The sequence below is a fragment of the Bison bison genome, unplaced genomic scaffold (genome assembly GCF_000754665.1).
Source record: "Bison bison bison isolate TAMUID 2011002044 unplaced genomic scaffold, Bison_UMD1.0 scf7180017864349, whole genome shotgun sequence".
NCBI lineage: Eukaryota > Metazoa > Chordata > Mammalia > Artiodactyla > Bovidae > Bison > Bison bison.
Genome location: NW_011494921.1, coordinates 9,407,834 through 9,432,389, shown reverse-complemented (window position 1 = coordinate 9,432,389; position 24,556 = coordinate 9,407,834). Strand labels below are relative to the sequence as shown.

The 24,556-nt window shown below is 39.6% G+C and overlaps 1 protein-coding gene across 1 annotated transcript in view; it reads left to right on the top strand.

Annotated features, from left to right (window-relative positions):
- Nucleotides 1-24,556, top strand: part of DCC (DCC netrin 1 receptor) — an 838,683-nt gene that overhangs the window by 653,851 nt on the left and 160,276 nt on the right. Inside the window, exons 15-16 of the mRNA XM_010854834.1 lie at nucleotides 11,337-11,432; nucleotides 16,623-16,855. Of these exons, the coding sequence (XP_010853136.1) occupies nucleotides 11,337-11,432; nucleotides 16,623-16,855 (329 nt within the window). The remainder of the gene's footprint in view (nucleotides 1-11,336; nucleotides 11,433-16,622; nucleotides 16,856-24,556) is intronic.

Genomic DNA, 24,556 nt, shown 5'->3' with positions numbered 1-24,556 from the left:
CCACACAGCCTAGCTGACTCCAGAACACTTCTGCTCTGATTTTTTTTTTAAACTTCTAACATAACTTCTCCACTAAAAGATAGGCGAAAAATGACTTGTTTGTTTCAACCCTTACATACCCTAGAAAACATATAACCTTGTCCTTACACACACAAGATGTTAAATGATAATTGATGAGCAAAGGAACAAATGAATAGACAAAGAATAACAAATATGTAAGTAAGAGGTTTTGTCGCACAGTCTCTTTGGGATCATTTTTCATGAACTGGTAGGTTTCAGAATGTGCAGTTTGGTACCAGTAAGACTGGTTAATGAGCCAAGGATGTTATAATCTGACCATTCTCTGGATAGTGCTCCTGGAAAAGAGAAAGAAAGAGTAAAGGAGGAAGGAAGAAAGGAAGAAAACCTTCAAAGGATGCTAGTTAGATTAGCTGTTAATTAAATTTGCAAACAGGTGTGTATGATGGAGTAGAATTGAATATTGAATGTACTATATAAATTGCATCTTTCTTGAATATGAGTTGCTCACCCTTTTAAGAGATCAGTGCAGTTGGCTGTGTTTACTGTCCACCCATTACCCTTAATTAAACAGTTCAGGTCCAGGGGGGTCAGAGGTGTCCAGTCATATCTACCCTCCGACAGGGATCTGGTAGCCTCTACTCTGCCTCGGGTCACCCTGGTTCTCTGCAGTGAGCCGACGTCTGCGCTAGGCAGACAGTTACCACTCTAATTTTCTCTAATTGACTTGTTGGCAGTGCTCACAGAGGGCAAAAGATGTAGGGACATGGAGATTGGGCCCCGACAAGCACTTGGCATTGATGGGGCCACTGAGCGAAGTACATAATCTGTAATGAATAAAGGTCTGTGGGCTGTCAATCTAGCACATGCCGGTGGCATTTAATTCACACCAAATATTAATTAAAAATAATGATGTTCTTCTTACTGGCCTTTGTTACTAAGCACAGCATCTTGGTCCAGCCCCCGAGGAGCTGTCTGCAAGTCATTTGATTCTCTCAGCCCCGTGAGATGCATGCACTTCACTACCTTCAGGCAAGCCTCAACAAAAACTCTCAGAACAACGGCTCTCTCACCTACCTAGTCTCTGGGGAAGAAGACCCAAAAAATCTTCCTGTTGCCCATTCCTTGTCCAACCCCTGTAATGTATAAATGTATGTTTATTTCCTTCTTTGCTGGCCACAAATAAGATACTGGCCAGAAGCCATCTGTGTTGGATGCTCAGAGTTATTAAATACATTTTTATCTTTCTGTATCCCAATGTGATGCATTCTATAGGAAATATTGGCCAAACGATGATATAAATCTGATCAATAATTTGAAATCTGTGGAATCACTCAGAATCAGTTCAGTTCAGTTCAGTCGCTCAGTTGTGTCCGACTCTTTGCGACCCCATGAATCGCAGCACGCCAGGCCTCCCTGTCCATCACCAACTCCCGGAGTTCACCCAGACTCATGTGCATCTTAGTCGGTGATGCCATCCAGCCATCTCATCCTCTGTCGTCCCCTTCTCCTCCTGCCCCCAATCCCTCCCAGCATCAGGGTGTTTTCCAATGAATCAACTCTTCGCATGAGGTGGCCAAAGTACTGGAGTTTCAGCCTCAGCATCAGTCCTTCCAATGAACACCCAGAATATCCATAATTAAAAATAATCCCCATGGACATGTACCAAAATTCAAGTTATCTCAGTACGATTCAGTCAGAGTAAATTAAAATGAGAGAATACTGCTGTACACAATTTTTCAGAGGCAATTGACATGTTTTCAAGCCTAAATATCTGTAACGTTTTAGCAAATCCAAAAAATAAATTTACTCTCATAATTGTCATTAAATGTATTCCCGAACAATGGGGTCTGACCATAATTAATGATTAATTCATTTGGAATTCATTATGATAATATTAAATGTGTTTAATTCATTTGATGTGTCTAAAGAGGGAGGAATTCTAGGCAATTCTTTTGTGATTACTTGTTTTAAAGTTGAGCTCTGAGCATGTGCAGAAAAATAGCTCCACATTGCCCTCTAGTGGTACAGTCACAAATGACATTCTTTTGTAAGGGGCGGAAACACAAACCCTCCTTCTCCCTTGTTCCACATCTCACAGCATCTTTCCCCCTCAGTACACACTTAAATGAAATGCCTCCATCACAATGTAAAAAGAGTTCAAAGCCACTGATAACTTAAAGTGAAAGTGTTGGTTGCTCAGTTGTGTCTGACTCTTTAAAGTTACCCCGTGGACTCTAGGCCTGCAAGGCTCCTCTGTCCATGGGATTCTCCAGGCAGGAATACTGGGGTGGGTTGCCATTTCCTTCTCCAGGGGATCTTCCCGACCCAGGGATCGAATCCAGGTCTCCTGCCTTGTGGGTGGATGCTTTACTGTCTGAGCTACTAGGGAAGCAACTAATAACTGAACCTGAAAAGATCCTACTGCTTCCTCAGGAGATCCAGATGCAGTTTGACAAAAGCACTGTACAGAGGCAAGAGGGGCCCAAAAGATGTTAGCTCAGAGAGCTTGCAGGGCATAAGGAGAGGCTTCTTGAAAAAGGGGAGATGAAGCTGTCTTAGGTCTTCTATGTGCTGGGCAGCTCTGTGTTACCTTAGAAATGTCAGCGAACTTACCTGATGCTCAAATTATCAACTAAAAACAGCAGCATACTAGATTTAAACATCTTTAAAGACCCTTAGCTCTAGCAATATTCCTTTATCAGAAGCATCTCTGCTGAACATCTGTTTACCTTTCCGGAGAATAAGCCATCGCCACTTTTTATTTAAATTTAAGCTTGGTCACTTAAATACATCACTTTGCCAACAAAGGTCCATCTAGTCAAAGCTATGGTTTTTCCAGTAGTCATATATGGATGTGAGAGTTGGACTACAAAGAAAGCTGAGTGCTGTGAAGAATTGATGCTTTTGAACTGTGGTGTTGGTGAAGACTCTTGAGAGTCCCTTGGACTGCAAGGAGATCCAACCAGTCCAATCCTAAAGGAAATCAGTCCCAAATATTCATTGAAAGGACTGATGCTGAAGCTGAAGCTCCAGTACTTTGGCCACCTGATGGAAAGAATTGATTCATTGGAAAAGACCGTGATGCTGGGAAAGATTGAAGGCGGGAGGAGAAGGGGACAACAGAGGATGAGATGGTTAGATGGCATCACCGACTCAATGGACATGAGTTTGAGTGAACTCCAGGAGTTGGTGATGGACAGGGAGGCCTGCTGTGCTGCAGTCCATGGGGTTGCAAAGAGTCAGATATGACTGAGCAACTGAACTGAAATGAACCAAAGCTTGATCACCCTCAAGATGTACACACCATGGTTAGGATTTGTGGAATTTAGCATTCAATGTAGCTCATTAATCCAATAGCTGGTAAATGGTAAAACTCCATAGTCTTTGTGAGCGTATCCTCTACCATGGGTGGTGGACATGGAATGGAAGGAGCTGCCATTGCTCAGAGACTTACTATAGACTTCATGGCTATCAATATTAGCAAGAGTCAGTATTGAAATGACAGTGAGCTCACCTTTACTGTGGGGGAGATAAAGAAATGATGAACACTGCTCAGGAGCCAGACAGCAGCTAGATGAGGTACACATGTTCTTGTAATTCAAATTGAGACCAAAATTTGAGGCAGTGAAATGAGAATGAATCACTTATGGTACTTTTTTTTTTAAAAAGAAAGAAAGAATGCCTATTTCCAAAACTGAAAGCCAATTGTACAGCAATGCTCCAGAGACTTTTATGGAATACGTGCCCTGAAGAGGTATAAATTGGGCAGCTGGGAGGTAAGGACAGAGAGGGGAAGGTGCGAATTCAGTGTAACATGGATGAGGCTGACCGCCTGGACACGTCAGCATTAACCCTGAGCGGGAAATTCAGAGCTCAAATCAGACATTCTTCACTTTGAATTCCAGTCTAAATTAGAGGGGTCCAGGGAAAACCAGTGTATCCAATAGCCTTGCATAACAGACACCTGCTTTATTATTTCATGCTTATCCTCCCTATCACATCTTATCGTTTCTACTTGGTTGTTGTAGACCTTGATTGCTGTTGACATCTTGACTGAGGAAAGTGAAAGCGAAGTCGTTCAGTTGTGTCTGACTCTTTGCGACCCCATGAACTGTAGCCTACCAGGCTGTCCTCTGTCCATGGGATTTTCCAGGCAAGAGTACTGGAGTGGGTTGCCACTCCAGGAGATCTTCCCAATCCAGGGATTGAACCCGGGTCTCCTGCATTGTACGCAGATGCTTTACCATCTGAGCCACCAGGGAAGTCCATTGGCAGGTTGGTATAAACCCCCAACAGGGTTTCTGCCATAAGCTGTATGAGGTCACCACAGAGCCGCAGAGCCGGGCTTCTCACTTGCTTCGTGCAGGGCGTGTCGTTGATTCACACAAGCACACCGTAGCGTTAGTAACATATAGCAGAAAGTATGTTCACTAGGAGAACAAAGAACTAGAGCTCCAACCATCCTTACCTTGTCCTGAAGAATCCCAGATGAGCCCCCAAGATGAAAGTTTGCTGCTGAACCACAAAACTGCCAGGATTCTTGACCCCCAGAGAAGTCAATCTGGGGCCAGTGACGAGGCTTGATCGCTCAGAGCTTTTGTGTAATAAAGTTTTATTAAAGTACAAAAGAGAGAAAGCTTCTGACACAGACATCAGAAGGGAAAGAACCACACCTTATTACCTATTCTTCCCTGAATACATACATATTTGAATGTAGTTGTAAGCAAGAGAGTTCCAGAAAAATATCTATTTCTGCTTTATTGACTATGCCAAAGCCTTTGACTGTGTGGATCACAATAAACTGTGGAAAATTCTGAAAGAGATGGGAATACCAGACCACCTGACCTGCCTCTTGAGAAATCTGTATGCAGGTCAGGAAGCAACAGTTAGAACTGGCCATGGAACAACAGACTGGTTCCAAATAGGAAAAGGAGTACGTAAAGGCTGTATATTGTCACCCTGCTTATTTAAATCATGAGAAATGCTGGACTGGAAGAAACATAAGCTGGAATCAAGATTGCTGGGAGAAATATCAATCACCTCAGATATGCAGATGACACCACCCTTATGGCAGAAAGTGAAGAGGAACTCAAAAGCCTCTTGATGAAAGTAAAAGTGGACAGTGAAAAAGTTGGCTTAAAGCTCAACATTCAGAAAATGAAGATCATGGCATCTGGTCCCATCATTTCATGGGAAATAGATGGGGAAACAGTGGAAACAGTGTCAGACTTTATTTTTGGGGCTCCAAAATCACTGCAGATGGTGACTGCAGCCATGAAATTAAAAGATGCTTACTCCTTGGAAGGAAAGTTATGACCAACCTAGATAGCATATTCAAAAGCAGAGACATTACTTTGCCAACAAAGGTCCATCTAGTCAAGGCTATGGTTTTTCCAGTGGTCATGTATGGATGTGAGAGTTGGACTGTGAAGAAGGCTGAGGCCTGAAGAATTGCTGCTTTTGAACTGTGGTGTTGGAGAAGACTCTTGAGAGTCCCTTGGACTGCAAGGAGATCCAACCAGTCCATTCTGAAGGAGATCAGCCCTGGGATTTCTTTGGAAGGAATGATGCTAAAACTGAAACTCCAGTACTTTGGCCACCTCATGCGAAGAGTTGACTCATTGGAAAAGATTCTGATGCTGGGAGGGATTGGGGGCAGGAGGAGAAGGGGACGACAGAGGATGAGACGACTGGATGGCATCACTGACTCGATGGACGTGAGTCTGAGTGAACTCTGGGAGTTGGTGATGGACAGGGAGGCCTGGTATGCTGTGATTCATGGGGTCACAAAGAGTCTGACACGACTGAGCGACTGAATTGAACTGAACTGTATATGTAGGACTCTAAGGTTATAGACAAGGGGCCACGGACCTGGATTCAGTTCAGAGATATATGATTTTGTTTTGCCAGCACAAGTTTATTTTCTTTATTTAAATCATTTGCCAACATTTGAAAATTTGTGGATTTCCCATAAAACTCTGGGTTTCCAGAAGGTTTGACTACTCTGAGCCTGCTCTCCATAGGCTAACAACACCCTGAACCTGAGTGCTAGCCCCTCTGCTTTGATGAATTATTAATACGTAAATGGATTCCTGTCTGAGATCCTCTAGGCCATATTGTCTTTGACACTATAGCCAAATATTTCTACCATACTCTCGCTCCCTCCCTCTCTCAAGTTTGAAAACAAAGACAAAATCAAAAATAAAACTCTAACTTCTAATCATGTAAGTTTGGCATTCCTGATACCTCTCTCACTCTCTTGGTAAAGAAATACGCATTATTGTTTAGTTGCTCAGTTGTGCCTGACTCTTTGCAGCCCCGTGAACTTCCCCTGGTCAGGCTCCTCTGTCCATGAAATTTTTCGGGCAGGAGTCTGAAGTGCGTTGTCATTGCCTCCTCCAGGGGATCTCCCCAACCCAAGCAGCGAACCCGCTTCTCCTGCACTGCAGGCAGATTCTTTCCCTCTGAGCCACCAGGAAAGCCCAGAAAGAAATATATAGACAAACACAAATACATAGTATATGTATACTGGTAAATTAATTGTAATTTCACCCAAAAGAAGTAATTAGATGTGGTTTGAATCTAATATAAATGTTTACATTGTAGTTTATATATGTTTGAAATCCAGTAACTATAAAGTATATTTTTCCTAATAGAAAAGTGCTTTGATGATCTTCCTCACTGTTTTCAGTCTGACCCATTATTCTCTGAGATATTTTATTCTTTTGTTGTTGTTCAGTTGCTAAGTCATATCCGACTCTTTGTGACCCCATGGACTGTAGCATGCCAAGTTTCCCTATCCTTCACCATCTCTCAGAATTTGCTCAGATTCATGTCTATTGAGTGGATACAATCAATTTCTGCCACCCTCTTCTCCTTTCGTCTTCCATCTTTCCTAGCATCAGGGTCTTTTCCAATGAGTCAGCTTGTTGCATCAGGTGGCCAAAGTATTGGAGCTACAGACTCTCAGGCGACAGTTTGAAGGCATCAATTCGTCAGCCCTCAGCCTTCTTTATGGTTCAACTCACACATCCATACATGACTGCTGGAAAAACCAAAGCTTTGGCTGTACAGATGTTTATTGGCAAAGTGATGTCTTTGCTTTATAATATGCTGTCTAGGTTTATCATAGCTTTTCTTCCAAGAAGAAAGCATCTTTTAATTTCATGGCTGCAGTCACCGTCCATAGTGTTCTGCCATTAGGGTGATATAAACTGCATATCTGAGGCTGTTGATATTTCTCCAGGAAATCTTGATTCCAACTTGTGATTCATCCAGCCCAACATTTCACCCTTTCAGGTTTCTAAAAGAATTTTTCACAGTTTGTTGTGATCCTCACAAAGGCTCTCTATAATCAATGAAGCAGAAACAGACATTTTGGGAATTTCCTTGCTTTTATCTGCAATCCAGTAGGAGGTTGCCAATTTGATCTCTTGTTCCTCTTTTCTAAACTCAGCCTGTACATCTGGAAGTTCTCAATTCACATATTGTTGAAACCTAGCTTGAAGGATTTTGAGCATAATCTTATTAGCATGCAAAATGAGCAAAATTACCTTCCCAGTTCTTTGGCAAGTGACCCATGACCATCCTTCTATCTCTAAATCCTACCCGTGCCCGTCAGTACTAGTTCCAAGTCTGATAATTCCTTAATGAGCTAATCCCCCACTAAGTTTTTAGGCCTCTAAACTCATGTAACATTCATACATTGTATGACATACTTTTCTGCTTAATTTTATGTACTTTTTCATTGTGTTCTCTGCCCAGAATTATGATTGTAACCTGGCAAGAGAGGTCCATCCTTTCCAAACATTCTTTTATCTCCAACAGCATTTAATACTTATTGACTGATCACTCTTTTTTGGTAAACCAGATTGATAACATAAGTCTAAAAAAAAACAAATATCTCCTCTTGAGGCGAAGCAGGCACTGACTGGAAGCCCCTTGGCTGCATTAAATGTAATTTTATTTTATTCTTCTTGTTGTATTGTGGTTCTTGTGTCATTGTCATTTGGAATGTCATGTCTTTAAGGTGAATATTTAGGTCACATAAAAATTTCATGAAGAAAAATCCATCTAATCAGTTTTCAAAGAACACTGTCAGAGATAAATTCATTCATTTTAAAAGCTGTTGTAAAATCAAACACAGACACAGAAAACTACATGCAACTAATATATCATTTCATGAATTAAGTTAGAGTTCACCCTGTTTCTTGGCTGTATTTTCTGCAAATTGGCAGTTGGATCCAGAAGCTTGATCAGACCAAGTAGGTTTGATCCCTTCAGCCAGACTAGAGGGCAGTGTACTATTTATTTCATTGTGGTGCGCGTGCTAAGTCGCCTCAGTCATGTCCAGTACGCAGCCACCAGACTCCTCTGTCCATGGGATTCTCCAGGCAGACATACTGGAGCGGGTTGCCATCCCCTCCTCCAGGGAATCTTCCCAACCCAGGGATCGAACCACCATCTCTTAGGTCTCCTGCATTGGCAAGTGGGTTCTTTACCACTAGCACCGCCTGGGATGCCCTATTTCATTAGGTATATAATGTCTAGATTCTCTGTTTTATCTTAGCAATCATGAATTCTTAAAAAACTAGCAATATTTGCATGTTTCTTATTAGCTGGAATACTGTTACAATAGGATACACCCTTCATATACTGTTTGGTTGCACACTGGTAGAGTTTGTTTAAGAAGGACATGCTAAACATGTGGCTCATTACCCGGACTTGAAGATAGTGCTTTGCTCCCCTGTCCAATTCAGAAATGACCAACTCTTATTATTCTTTAAAGTATCTATGAATTCAGACAGTCATAGTTTAATTTCATTACAACGTTTATATTTGTTGAAGCTGTTTGTCCTCCTCTTTGGTTCTGTGGAAGCTCTTCCAACTTGACTTCCAAATCCGTTTGACACAATCCTGTTATTCTTTGATGGTTTCCTTTCTACTTGGGATCTCAGGAAGCTTCAGGCTCAGTTGCTATGTTTTCTGCCTTAGACTAGGAATCAGCCAGTTCTCCAAGAAGCCTTTGTTCCTTGCAGTGCAAAATATATTTTTTTCAGAATCTCAGTTTGGGTGAAAAGATACCTGTGTCACTAAGTCAGTGTTTCTAGATGTTTTCAGTGGACAGAATTAGAGATAAAATGCCTTTTGCATTTAAACTGATTTTTTCAATTAGATTTTAGGAACACAATACTTCATCTCTTCTCTTTTACATGGTGTGTCCTTGTTCACACCAGGGATCCCAATCTGAAGGACGTAGGGTACAGCAGAATTAGACTTTCTCGTGATTTCTCGTTTGCTCTATCTCATATTGCATTGGTATTAGAGTAACATTAATAATAGTCTCACCATCAATAATAGTTAATAAAATGTTTCTATATATATTATCCCCATTCTCCCTTAATTTTGTCTTATGATTATAATATGGGGACAGTATCAGAACATGTAGTGTTACAAAATAAAATTTCTCCTTTTAACCCTCAATTAGTCTTAGTTCATTAAATTTATTGTTCTTCAGTTAGCTATTAGATCAGTATCTCTCAGGTCACTTTAAATAGCCAAGGCTCATTTTCCAGTGGTTCTGAGGATCAGGGGAACAATATTTCCTGATTCCTTGCAAGTTGGTAAGAGTTTGGGTGTTATCAAACTGTTATAACAGCCCTTTATATTTGAAGTTAACTCTTGTTGACTGTGAAATCCTTGGATCACATTTTCTTACCTTGAGTGTCTCAAATCACTTCAGTTTCTTCTGGCACAAAATGATGCTGTCAAAAAAATCTGATAATAATCTCATTTCCCCCTTATAAATCCTGTATTCTTTGTGTCCACATGCCTAAAAGATTTTTTTAAGTCAGCAAAAATTTCTTGCATTGCATTTTTTTCTGTGTATTTGTTCTGTTCCCTTTCTTTGATTTTTTTCCCTCAAGGACCACTGTTACTCCAGTGTAAGTTCTTCCTTCTCAAATGTGTGTGTGTGTGTGCTGCGGTATGTGTCACTTTTTCCTGCGTTTTCTTTATTCTTTCTTAATCTACTCTTGTTTTTGTTTTCTCCTTGTTGCTTTATTTATTCACCTTGTTATACTTTCTTTCTAAAATTACTTCTTTACTTAAATATAATTCTTTCTGAAATATGCCACCTTGTTTATGAATTGTAATCATTCTGATTTATGTTACTCTTGCATCTCTGGGATTTTGTTTTCTTAACATTACTTAGCTCACTTTGGGATAGCAAATCGCAGGTTTGATGTGTTTTTCTTGTGTACTTTTGATCCTCTTTTTGTGTACTTGTCTGTAGGTATGATAGTGTCCTCATTTTATTTTGTAAGAAACTTAACCTCAACAGGTTTTTTTGTGCTTGCTTTTATGAGATTTGTTTCCCTGCATGCTCAGAAATTCAAATAGCTTTTCTAAATACACAGAGCTCCCTGTCCTCTTGTTTTTCTTACACCAGGGCTCAGGGCTCAGGGCTCAGGGAACTGTAGCCTGTGGGTCAAATCTGGTCCAGGTTCTATTTTTGTTGGGCATCACTGAACTCACAATGCTTTTTGTACTTTTGAAGAGTTGTAAGCAAATATAGATGAATATGTGGCAGAGACTAGGTGGACTGCAAAGCTGTATGGACTGTCTTGGTCTCTTACAGAAAAGTTGGCCAAACTCTGGTACACACTAAAAATTGTGGCAGTTTGCGTTCCAAGTTTTCAAAACTATTCCTCTCTCCTACTTTGATCTGGACTTTCTCTTCCTTTCATGTCTGTTGTTTGACCTACTCATAAATTTTAAATATATTTTCAATAGTTTGTCCTCAAGGTGAACCCTGTCCCAGAAAGGAGAGTTTGTAGGTTAGTTTCAAGGGTTTATATTTACCATTCTCAAACTGGTCTATTGTACTTTCTGTTAATAGCATTACCTGGTAGTTATTTTAGAATTACTCTGTTTTCAGGATTGATGTTTCCCTCCAATTTCTCTCCCACAGATACTAATAACGTGTGGGTTCTAAGGGCCTTGGGGGTTTGTCCACATCCATTGGTGTTTTAGGATGTGAACATACAGACCCCATCACCTCATTTTGTCATAAAAGTCTGAATGCCTTTGTTTCTCCATCTAGTCTTTCTGTCTCTTTTTACCTGGAGATTCAAGAAGATCAAAAACTATATTTCCACCACTGCTGCCCTTTTCCCAGAATCAAGCTCACTCATTTTTCAACTGTTTGCTTAATTGACTATATTCAATTTGATTTCAGGAAAATGTTTATCCTGAGTATTTCAGCACATTAAATAAACCCACACGTACATTTTTTTTTCTCTGTTTTCCTCCAGAGTCAAGTTCCCATTATGTCATCTCCCTAAAAGCTTTTAACAATGCAGGAGAAGGAGTTCCTCTTTATGAAAGTGCTACCACCCGATCTATCACAGGTAAGCTGAAATAGTTCATCTTTTTTTCACAAGGCATTTGAGTTGTGAAAACAACAAACCAAAATGAAACAAAACAAATAATGAAGAAAAAAATGTATGAAGTCATGTCCGAGGCTTATGTGTATATATACATGCACAATTTATTATTTTGGGGGTTATCAAAATTGTGAGAGGAATTCAGTCTGTAAATTAGTACTTGGACTTAAAGAATGTAGATCCCTTATTCTCTTTATTTGTTTCGAGTAGCTTCATATTTTGGTGTCTTGACACCATTGTTCATTCCTCTGGGCAACTTATTTCCAAATCAGTTCAATGTAGGCAGGAGGGTCTCTGCAGAAGGCCACCAGGTGCCTGAATGGACACTAGCTTCATTGCAGAGGGTCCTTCAAGGTGATATTAACAAACATCAACTGCCCTCATGGGGCTGGTTTGGACTAGGCTGAGTCATACAGGAGCTTCTTTCTGAGCTGGGCCAAAGGGTCACCCCAACAGTGCCCAAGGCCTGTAGGCACTGAAAGAATTGGTTGCTTCAAGGGCTTATCACTTCTGGAAATTGTTATGTGAGTTGGACCTTAGAGGAGGCAAAGGAGGAAAACAGGGCTCAAGGAAATGAGAAAGAGAAAAGGGTGGGTTAGAAAGTGAGATCCCGGTCATTTATGGAGACTATTTGTGAATAAGGCTGGACCAACTCAGAAACAGAATAAGTACCATAAGTACCCCTGTGAGGCTTGCTCATGACCCAGCACATGACTCAGAGTCACGTGACCACTCCTAATAGCCTTATGTCTGAAATGTGAAAGCAAAACCCAGGATCCTACTCTATCTTTTTAATGTATACTTTGATCCTTTCAAAACCCACAATCCTCAAAGTTCATTCAACTTATCAGCTGTTTTCACCTTAATGACAACAAAGGATCTGATGCAAAGGAGCAGGATTTAGTAGGAGCACCATGGAAAATCACTGGGGTGCCTGAGTATGAGTCCTGGCAGCTAGGAATAAATGAACCTCCAGGAAATGATGTGGTCCTGTGACTTCTGCTACCACCTAAATTTATGTGAACTTTGTACAGTTTGTTTTCCAAATCTTGAAGTTTCATTCAGAAACTGTCTTGAGAATATACAGTTGTAAACCAGATTTGCAGTTGTCATGTGATGGTTTTCACAGCATACCATCCCTTTTTTGATGTCCACCAAATTTCCTTTTAAACCTTTGATATTATCCCAGAGTCTCCTTGAATCTTTGGCTGTTGGATTTAACATCTGTGCTCGGTCTGAAGTGGTATGCAAAAGCTTGGGTGCATGTCAGTATATTAATTTATCCATGGAGACAGTATATATCTTGCATTGCATTATCAGAGGGACTCTGACTCCCAAAAAAAGGGTAAATAGAAATATTACCCAGAGAACATTTACTGTCAAAAGTGTTGTGTCTAAGTATAGAGATATGAGGCAAATAGAGGCCAGGATGGAAACCATGAGATAACATGGTGAAGGGTGTCTGGGATTTTTACTTCCTCTTATTCTCTTATTCTGCCAAAATTCCTTTGAGTGATAGCAACCACTTTGGCTGAGCCAGTGCTTCCCATAATGTTTATTCATTAAGTCCGCTCTTTCCTGCCTAGGGTAAAAGACAGTTAAAAAAGTCCTCACTATGAATTTGAGCTCATGATCAGGCCAAACAAAATTGTACCATGATCCGTCTTTAAGAACTCATAATTTTTTACTAAAACTAAAGACCACAAGGAAGGAACACAAAGATGACCTCCAAAATCCATTTTTTGAGCAGAAACTAGTTAAAATAGAGATAGAGTTCAGATAACTTGAAGATAAATTGCTTGGAGAACTGTCTGAGGTGTTGTTAACTTCTTTTCCCTTAACATTTGTTGTCATTCTTTAATTCTTAGCATATGGCATCCCCAGAGTGGTTTCTAGAATACCAGTGATCCATAAGACCATTTTTTTTTCCTGCTATGACTAATCCCAATGGATCTGAGAAATGAAATAATACTGAGAATTGAAAAGCATATGAGGGATTTTCTGATTGGGGAAAAGTCAGTAAGGGGTTGGAGAGGATGAATAAAACCAGCTCTTTCTACATCCCTGCCCAGATGTGGCAGACTTATTTTGTTGTTTTTTCACACACCACAGAGAACAAAGAACAAATAAACAGAATCAAAGGTTTAGGTTCTGCAGGAAACTATCACAGTAAGGGTGTCTTAGGGATCCTTAGAAGACATTTTTGGTCTCTGAGCCTCTGCACAGTACTCCCATGAGGAGCCCTGGAAGAGATGAACATAAAGTAATAATAATAAAGCTCAGAGGCAATAAATGCATCAGGCTGGAATATCAGGCTATGGTGATTTCCACATGGATGTGTTCACAGATGCTGGTCCACTCTGGACCACATCTCATTCTGAACACATCAGCATTACAGCCAAGCAAAGTCTCACTAGGTCAAAAGGGCAGGTTAACAGTGTGCTTGTTTTGCTGCTGTTTTTAAAATTTTTATTTCATATTGTTGCAAGAATAAGACATTTTGAGCCTGGAGACTGGATGAGAACAGGCGAATAATGAGATGCGTTGTTTGAATTTGTTTATTTTCAATTGTTTCATAAATGTCTAAATGAAGTACAATCCAGATATAAAATTGTATTATTTTTAAAAGCTTGTTTTGAGCTTTAGTATATTGACTAAAACACTTATATTTTCTCACCAAAACAACTATTAGGAATTGAATTGGTTTCTCTTTTTAGCAAAAGGTTTAAAGCTATATTTTGTGTTTTTGTCTTTTTTTCCCCACTCTTTTGAATATCACCACTGCAAATGGTGAAGAAAAAAAAACATAAACAGAGTTCTTTGGCAGCAAAATAATTTATTTAATTCAACTCCTCAGTTTCTGACCTGTGAGGGAAAGACAATTAGGAATATATGTAGCATATATTTAGAGCAGTGCGTGCTACCTACTAACAAGTTCTGCTTTGTTAGAAATACCTACTGTATCCAGTATGGCAGACACAAGGTTCATGTGACTATTGAACATATGAAATAGGCTAGTGCAACACAATAAATGACACTTTAATTGTATTTAATTTTAATTTAAAGTCAAATTGTCCATGTAACTATGGCTGTTGCATTAGCCCAACTATGGAAGAAGTGGCAAATAGAATGTCAAGCCATGCCAGAAAAAAAAAAATTTCCACCAAAAATAAGCAAGCAAAACTTGGCCAGGGTAGAAAATTTTGAATTACATAAGTTCATAGGTATATATCAAAAAAACAGCATTGTTTGAAATTTATGGATGCATTCTGGAACTGAGACTCTGAGAAACTCAACAAGAAGTTTATGAAAAACATAATTCTCTAAAAGCCAGAAATAGCAGAATTATTACCATTGCTTAAAGTAAAATCACTACTTTTGAAAACCTCATATGGGGTATCTATGAAAAACGATAAAGTTAGTATAGTTTTTCAACAAAACTAGATTAGGCAAAGAAACAATAGATAGGATAACATGAATACAAGTTGATCTACAAAGAGTTTGTGGTTGAGAGTAGTCCTGTGCTATGCGTAACATTCTTCTTTAAGTCAGCTAAGAATAGAAATAAGTCAAGTGAAGACAGCGCCTGCTTTAGTTTTGCCAGAATGTTCCACTGATGTACCAGCCTGATGACTGATTGGGATCCTCCTAGAGGCTGCAGTGTCTTCAGCTGCCCTTCATCATCTCATAAATCCATTCGGGTTTAAAGGAGCCCTTAATAAGAAGACACATCAAAGGAAATATGAAAAGCCTGGGCTCTGTCATTAAATTTTAAACACACATTTTTCTCTCTCTCTTTTTTTTTTGTCTTCTTTTTGTTCTCTTTTTCCTTTCAGATTTTATATTTTGCTCCAAAGACCACAGCCCAGTAAACTACTAAATACTTCATTAGAAAACAGTGATGAGTAGGGAGTAGACTTTTAAAATTCAGTGAACAAAGTGACATAATCATGAAACTCAACCCATAGTCTCTATACTATACTTACAGATGTAAACTCAGTATGTTTACTGTTCCAGACACTCTATGTGTTGGTAGGCCTCATCTCCCCAAATGCCATTGTATCGCCAGTCTAAGAGCTCATCTCATTTTTTGTTAGTGAGAACACATGTATGATTTAAAAGAAAATTTTAACAAATTTAAACACCTTCAGTAATAAATGAAAGGCTCAATATTGGACTTGTTCTCCAGCTGCAAAATAAACTCTCCTGATTCTGGCATCCGCAGCATCAAAACAAATACAAGGTTTTCCTAGAGAATTTTGTGAAACCACAGACATCAGTGTTCAGATTGATTGTGGTATGGATCAAAGCATGTGTGTATCTCATTGTGAATCTCCTCAGTCCATACGGAGTTCATTCTGTCTCTCTGCCCAATGATAGGGAGTCTTTCCTTGGATTTAAAATTGTAGAACAAGGAACATAGAATATAGGGATGCCATAAATAGCTTACTCTGTGAGAATGTGGGTAAGATGGACACTTCTACACTTTCTTTAAGGATTTCAATCTAACCACACCATGTGCCATGTGAAACCTAACCGTCACATCATTGAGCCATGTGGACTTGGTCTGACATCGTGCAGTCGTAGCCATAGATTGCTACGGATCTCAGGGCCCTCTGCTTATTATCCTGTGTTTCTTACCTACACAATATTTATGCAGATAAAACCTAAGCAATAATAAAAGCATTAGAGATACCAAGTCGCCTTAGAGAAGGAGAAAAACAACACAACAGGTATCAGATAGGCATTTATTTCTTTTGCAGGAGGAAATGAAATAGACAGTCCTTAGAATTTTATTTTGATGTATCTTTCTAGTTATAAAACTGATGAATTCTCTACTGGATCTTTGAAGAAGCAATGTGCAACATTCCAAGAAAAAAAAAAAAGTGGACTTTTAAAATATGTAACGAGAAGCGACAGCCAAATTGATAGAAGCATTCTAAGGAAATAAGGAGATTGTGGAAAACAGTTACCTTTGTAATCTAGCAATACTGTTTCTAATGAGTTTTCCGATTGAATTAATTATAATTTTTCTTTCATCATTATTGCCATACATTTAACTCATTGTGACCTGTTGCCACTGATGTTTATGTTTTTAACTCTTTTGTTTATGTATTTATTTGTTTGCTTCATTGGTCGGGTTTTTAAACCCAGATCCCACTGACCCAGTTGATTATTATCCTTTGCTTGATGACTTCCCCACCTCGGTCCCAGATGTCTCCACCCCCATGCTCCCACCAGTAGGTGTACAGGCTGTGGCTCTAACCCACGATGCCGTGAGGGTCAGCTGGGCAGACAACTCTGTCCCTAAGAACCAAAAAACGTCCGAAGTGCGACTTTACACTGTCCGGTGGAGGACCAGCTTTTCTGCAAACGCGAAATACAAGGTGAGGTTCTAACCGGTAGTATGAAGTTTACCTTGAACTGCCATTTGTTTCATCCATTGTTTGAAACACTTCCTGGGCTGTCATGAGTTATGTTGCTGCCGTGACACGAAATGGAAAACAAAGCATTTGAAAACTCAGTGCTCTAAAACTGACATGGGAATTATTGTGTCTTAGGAAACCATTCTAAGACGAGGTAGAAAAGCATCAAGAGCTGCAAAATGTTATTTGAATTCTACCAGATGTTGGGTTTGTATAAATAATGTAATTCTGTACAAGGGAATGCCATTTTCTTTTGAAAATAGCAGAGCTCTGCATTAGTTTCTTGGATAGATTTTGGCGTTTTTCTTTTCATGTGGAATCTAGGTTTATGCCGCAGTCACGCATATTAACATTGTATGCAGAGACCCATCTTATAGTGAATATGAGGAGTACATGAAGATTTTTTTATTCTATCCTTAGATGGTGAACACACCTCAAGCCATTAACATCTGTTTCCTCATTTAGCCTTGAAAGGCCCTCATGTGGTAAAGAATGCACCGTGTACCCTCCCCTTTAACTAAGATGAATTAGACCAGCTCCCTTATCCCTGTCCTCTCATCAAGTCATCACACACACACACACACACACACACACTAACCCCAACCCAGGAGCTCCTTAAAGATACACATTTGAGGCACTGTCATCCGTTCACATCTCTATCAGTCAGCCATAGCAATTCCAACTAATATTTATATAATCGAACACTACCTCCTAAGCCTACCACATGAGTAGTGTATATAACAACACACAAATGTAGAGGAAAATGAGATTGAATAATTGTTAAGCGTCCACCATTTACTTAGGACTATGCTAGATCATAGAGGTCCTTAAACGTCTTTTAGTTGTTACTCCAGTATTCCTGCCCGGACAGTTCCATGGACAGAGGAGCCTGGCAGGTTGTAGTCCGTGGGGATCGCAAACAATTGGACGTGAATAAGTGACTAACACTTTCACTTTCACATACTTAACGCTGTTACTTACAATTTTGAAATGTGTAATAAACTCAGCTCCATGGAGTACTTTACAGAATTCAGAATTTATTCAAGTGAAATAATACATGAAAGCATATTTTAAAAATTCACAAAATGATTATTTAAGATGAAAAAGAGTTAGTCGTTCAGTTGTGTCCGACTCTTTGCAACCCCACAGACTGTAGCCCACCAGGTTCCTCTGTACAATTCTCCAGGCAAGAATACTAGAGTGGATTTCTCCAAAGAAGACCTACAGATGACTAATAAACACATAAAAAGATGCTCAACATCACTCATTATTAAAGAAGTGCAAATCAAAACCACAATAAGTTATCATGTCATGCCTGTCAGAATGGCTGCCATCAAAAAATCTACAAACATAAATGCTGAAAAGGAAGTGGAGAAAAGGAACAAACTGCTGGTGCAGCCACTATGGAGAACAGTGTGGAGGTTCCTTAAAAAACTGGAACTAGAACTGCCTTATGACCCAGCAATCCCGCTGCTGGGCATACACACCCAGGAAACCAGAATTGAAAGAGACATGTGTACCCCAATGTTCATTGCAGCACTGTTTACAATAATAGCTGGGATGTGGAAGCAACCTAGATGTCCATCAGCAGACAAATACATAGGGAAGTTGTGGTACATATACACAATAGAATATTACTCAGCTATAAAATAGAACGCACTTGAGTCAGTTCTAACGAGGTGGATGGAACTGGAGCCTATTATACAAAGTGAAGTTAAGTCAGAAAGAAGGCGAGGGTGGGATGAAAAAAAAAAAAAGAGAGAACACCATTACCATCAGATGACCAGTTCAATGCCTGAAGCAGGGCACTCAAAGCCGGTTCTCTGGGACAACCCAGAGGGATGGGGTGGGGAGGGAGGTGGCAGGGGGGTTCAGGATGGGGACACATGTGCACCCGTGGCTGGTTCAGTCGATGTATGGCAAAACCACCACAACATTGTGATTATCCTCCAATTAAAATAAATAAATAATTTAAAAAAAAAGAAAGACCCATCTTCCAAAGGCAAGTTTTGACCTCTCCAAAGGGAAAAGTCAGAGCTGAGTGTCAGAAGATCACATCAGTGTGAGGAGTAGGTTTCAAATGTGCTTCCACATCCATTCTTCTACAGGCTAAGACAGAGAGCTACTCCAAAGATCGCCAGCATCAAAGGTGCACGATTCCAGCGGTGTGCACATTTCCTCACCTCGACCATGATGGGTCCTTCTGTCATTTACTATGCTTATGCCATTGCAATGCCTTTCCTTTCTTCTAAACACTTTTTTTCTTTATAAAAAGGACATGTTCATTATTTTAAAATTTAGAAAATATAAAAATGTTCTTGGCTAAGTAAGAAATTGGCCCAGTAACTCCAAAATCGTTTTGTGATTCTCAGCAGAGAATAATAAAGTAAAAAAAAAAATAATAATAATATTGGAGTGGGTAGCCATTCCCTTCCCCAGGGAATCTTCCCAACCCAGGGATCAAACCCAGGTCTCCTGCATTTGCAGGCAGACTGTTTCCCATGTCAGCCACAAGCAAAGCCCATTTAGGATGAAGAAGATAGCTTTAAAAATAAGAGTATAGGCAGGGAGGAGAGGGCAGTAAAAGGAACAAACTTCCAGTTATAAGCATTAGGGATATAATGTACAACATTATAAATATATAATCACAAGCAAACTATATTGTTTCTATTTATTTTGCATCTATATGAGATGGTGGGTATTCACTAAACTTACTGTTTAGTGGTGACCACTTTCTGATGTATGTAAGTCAAATCATTAAGTTGTACATCTTAAGCTTACACAGTGCTGTATGTTGATTATATCTCAATAAAACTAGAAGAGAAACAAGGAGCCCAAGTGTTACCCAGCAACGGAGGGAGCAGTAGTTTGACCCCGGCACTCCAGAATCTTCATACGCCGCTGTATCCCTCCTCCGCACCACTTTACTGGGATAGCTTTCAAGGAGAATTTGGATCTCCTGATACTTTATCCAATGTTCTTTCCACTAAACTGCCATTGTGCTTAATCCAGCCTCAAGCCAGAGTTGATCTGGGGGGATTAAAATGTCCTTTGGAAATTTCTGACTTTTAAGACCCTGGAGTTAAAGCATCCACCAATAATTTTGTCAGTCTGCCTCTTTTTTTCCGGTAGTCATGCTAGTTCTGCTTCTAGTTTCATTCAGCCTTTAAAGGGCGTAAAATTCACATTTCATAGTAAATCAGTTTTTTGTTGAAACCAATTGGAAAGCAGTTTCCTTTGGTTCAGCCTCCCTGCTCAGGTCAGGTACTTGGAGGAACTCTCCAGCTTAGTCCAAGTAGTATCATCGGAATAAGCATCCTATCCATCTTCTTACGGTATCAGATTTAAGACACAGCAGAACCATAAATAAAGATAACATTATCAGATAAAACAATAAATGAGACATAAGAGAACACTTTTGTAAAAATCTCTTTATATGCCGATTACCCAATTCTAAGTTTATTTTAAAGGACTACTTTAAAAATTTTATGCCCGTGCTGCTGTACATTCATTTCACAGAATGGCCACGGGGTACCTTGCCGGTGTGTGAAATGTTCTAAGGGACAATGATCTCTGCAGAATGACTGGCGCTCCAGAATTTCCAAAAGCAGTATTTTTTTTTAGTTGAATGTTAATAGAACAGACAGAATTATTGAGCTTCGCTAAGAATGCCTACGAAGAAGCCACCAAAAATCATCTGTAAGGAGAAATTGAGTTCACGTATGGGTTGAGGTATGAGAATAAAAATAATATTGTTACTTTTTCTCTCCTCATCACCTTCTTGACCTAATAAAGCTTTTAAGTACTAACATTTCATCACCTTTCTCACACATACACACTCTGCACCCACACCCTGAGAAGAAGGGTTAGAGGGGGAGAGTTAGTTAAGTTGGAGAGCAAGGATAAATACAGACCGTATCTGGTCAATCCAGAATGGGCATATGATACATTTAAATTTTATAAAGAATGGGAATAGAATGCTTTGGTTTTGCATTTTGAACTTTTCACACCCACTATGGTCTGTTGCTTCATCTCACTCCCCACTATAGCTTTATAAGCTGGGAAGAGAATGCATACCCTCTATCATCTCTTACTTCATCTCACTCCCCACTATATAAGCTGGGCAGAGAGTGCACAGTATAAACGGGGGCAAATACATCACATCAGATCAGATCAGTCACTCAGTCGTGTCCGACTCTTTGCGACCCCATGAATCGCAGCACGCCAGGCCTCCCTGTCCATCACCAACTCCCGGAGTTCACCCAGACTCACGTCCACTGAGTCAGTGATGCCATCCAGCCGTTGTTGCATGAGGCCAAAGTATTGGAGTTTCAGCTTTAGCATCACTCCTTCCAAAGAAATCCCAGGACTGATCTCCTTCAGAATGGACTGGTTGGATCTCCTTGCAGTCCAAGGGACTCTAACACCACAGTTCAAAAGCATCAATTCCTCAGTGCTCAGCCTTCTTCACAGTTCAACTCTCACATTCATACATGACCAAATACATTCCTAGAGGCAAATGACCAGGGCTTACAAGCTGGCTTTGCCGTGTCCTGTCCTGTCACTTAATTTGCTCAATCTCATTTTTCTCATCTATGTGACTGGGGTGTTGACACCTACTATAAAAAGAATAAGTAAGATTCTTTACAGCTGTGTATGTATGTAGAGATCTTTATGGGTAGGTTGTACAACTTGACAGAATTCCCCATCAAACTAGAGCCTCAGATGACCTGATGGCTTTATCCAGACCACTTCCCACAGGAATACATTCTACTTCAGTTAGTCCCATGTCAGGCCAGACATTCATATTTTGATTGCCCAAAATTTTATATTGACTTTCCTTATCAAATAGAGAACTTTTTATATAATTTATTTTCTACTAAAGTGATTGCTCACTTGATATTTTACATAAAATTCCTTTCAAAATGCATTCACTGACTACCGATTAGAGCATGGGTATTACAGGAGATACAAAGTTAAGCAAGATCCAGTGTCCTCAAAATTCTTATAGCTCAATGGAGAATTTGTCACGCACATAAAATTCCATATATATATATGTACGTATGTGTATATATACGACATATACAGTACCTGTATTTCACACTAGGCAATGCATAAAATAGTGTAGCTAACATTTATTTAGTACCTACTCTGAGCCAGGTAACATGTTTTACTTTCGCACTTTAATTAGTACTGTAAAGTCAGTGCTATGGTTATTTCCATGTTATAAATGAGGAAACGAGGCTCAGAGACACACACACATACACACACACACACACAGTTGACTGGGAAGAAATTTCTAGGGAGTCATGTTCACTGTTTGGAAATAAGGCAACACAATGGAAAACTTTCATGCATTTTGCAATAGTTCAAATCGAGAGTGAATGCAATTCACTGTAAATTTTTCCAGTCACATTTGCTGTGGGTCATAAATGTTGAGTTTGTAACCTTAGCAGACATGCAGTGCACTTTGCATTTATAGCTCACAGAGATCCGACATCTGAAGGAAATAGGGTTTAACATACATTTTAATAGCTTTCATGGTATTACATCATATTTGGGGATAAACTATACCACACATTTCCAAATTCTAAAATGTATGGCAGTAAAACTTTTATCTGAATAAGCTGAATTTCTTTTTCCTTTTGAATTTGTCCTATAGCATGGCAGTTCTAATTTTAATTTCAGATTACTACCTTAACTCTGAGTTCACTGGGAATATTTTTACAATTCTGAGGGCACTTCTTTCTGCAAGAAGTTTTTTCTAGTTGTTTAATTTCAACACTTTCTTCTTCTACTTTACGTGTTTACGTATATAAAATCATTCTCCTAGAAATATGCCCAGGATGCCAGTGTTCTTAACTTCTTAGGGAGAGTTATACATTATGGGATGAATAAAAGTCATGCTCTTTCTTTTAACCTAAAAGGAGATGAAAGGAGTTAAATGTAAACCAGTAAGGTATTTGGTCCTCCCTGGGTGAAAGAAAAGGAGTAGTAATTTCCTTATTCATTTTTCCCATCATAAACATAAACGCCCAACATCTGACTTAATAAATGAACCCTATTGATTTCTCCTGAACTGCCTAGCCTTGTAAGGATGTCAGTGTTGAGACCCATAGCTGACAGAGAGATATTAACTTTTAGAAATGTGACTGGTAGAAAGGGTGATTGTCAAAACAGATAATGATCTGGACAAAGGTGTAAATAGCCTATGGATAAGATTTTGGGGTGATGATGAGAAGTGAGAAGTAATTCGCAAGTGTCTGTACGTTTTAAAACCGTGAGAAGAAAATGAAGTGAATGAAATAACTCTGGAGTTTGCTTCTAATTCTGTAATAATGCGAAGACTCTATGGGGCCACATATGATGCACTTGTGCTGAAATTGCTCATAATAAGGATAATGGCAGCTGACAAATTCTTGAAATGAAACATGCATTCTGTCCCAGTGATAAATCCTTAATTCTACTCTAGTTAATTTAGGTAAAATAAAAATAATTGGAAGGATAGCTTAAATAATGATGCCTTGGCAAGGGGCAGAAGCAGCACGTCCCCGGGCATTAAAGATGAGGAACTGTTGCACTCTCCCTGCAAGGTGCTACAGTTGCGGTGGTGTGACTCCATGTGCTCTCCTTTCTTCTATCAGCATTCAGTTTCCCAGAAGAGAGAATCACGCAGCTACAGAGAGTGAGGTGGAGGCGAGGAAATTCCTATTTGATGTTGCTCCCAGCTCACGTGACAGAGAGGAGACCTTGTCCCCCAAAGGAAAAACCTACCTGTTTCTCTAAATGAAAGAGGAGAGGGTAGCATCTGAGCGGTCCAAACACAAATGCCCAAGATGTTGGTGTGCGTTTATGTTCTTGATGGGGAAAAATGAATGAGGACATTGCTACTCCTTCTTTTTAAGTGGTTAAGAATCCACCTTACAATGCAGGGGGTGGCTGTTCCATTACTGGTCAGGAACTAAGGTCCTCCATGCCAGGAGCAACTAAGCCCATATGCCCCAACTACTGAGCCTGCTGCCCCTCAACCCCTGCAGAGAGTTCCTGCACCACAACGAAAGATCCCACGTGATGCGCTGAAGATCCTGCCAGCCGCAGCTAAAACCCAGTGCAGCCAAATAAACTTACATACATTTCTTAGCTTTAAATAAGTATGAGGGAACAATGTACAGTTCATATGATAATCGTAAACATCTAAGGCATTGATTCTAATACCAGAATCTAGTCACGTGGCTTGAGGAAAAAGAAAACTTTTCTCAGCACCTGAAATACAATAGTCGTTAGGTTTTTGGGTTTTTTTAATAACCAGCTCTTCAGTGTATTATTTTGCTAGTTTAAGCTGGAGTCATTTTATATTTTTTGAATGTCAACCTAGATTCAGTGAAGCAATCTAATCATCACCACTTGTTTTCTAAATAAGCATCAATTTTAATTTTAACAGTTAAGAAAAAACAAGTTAGTTAGGAAAACAAGTGTTTTAATTAATTCCAAAATTGGAAAATGTCTTATGATATTTGGTTTCAGTTCAGTCACTCAATCATGTTTGACTCTTTGCGACCCCATGGACTGCATCACACCAGGCTTCCCTGTCCATCACCAACTCCCAGAGCTTGCTCGAACTCATGTCCATCAAGTCAGTGATGCCATCCAACCATCTCATCC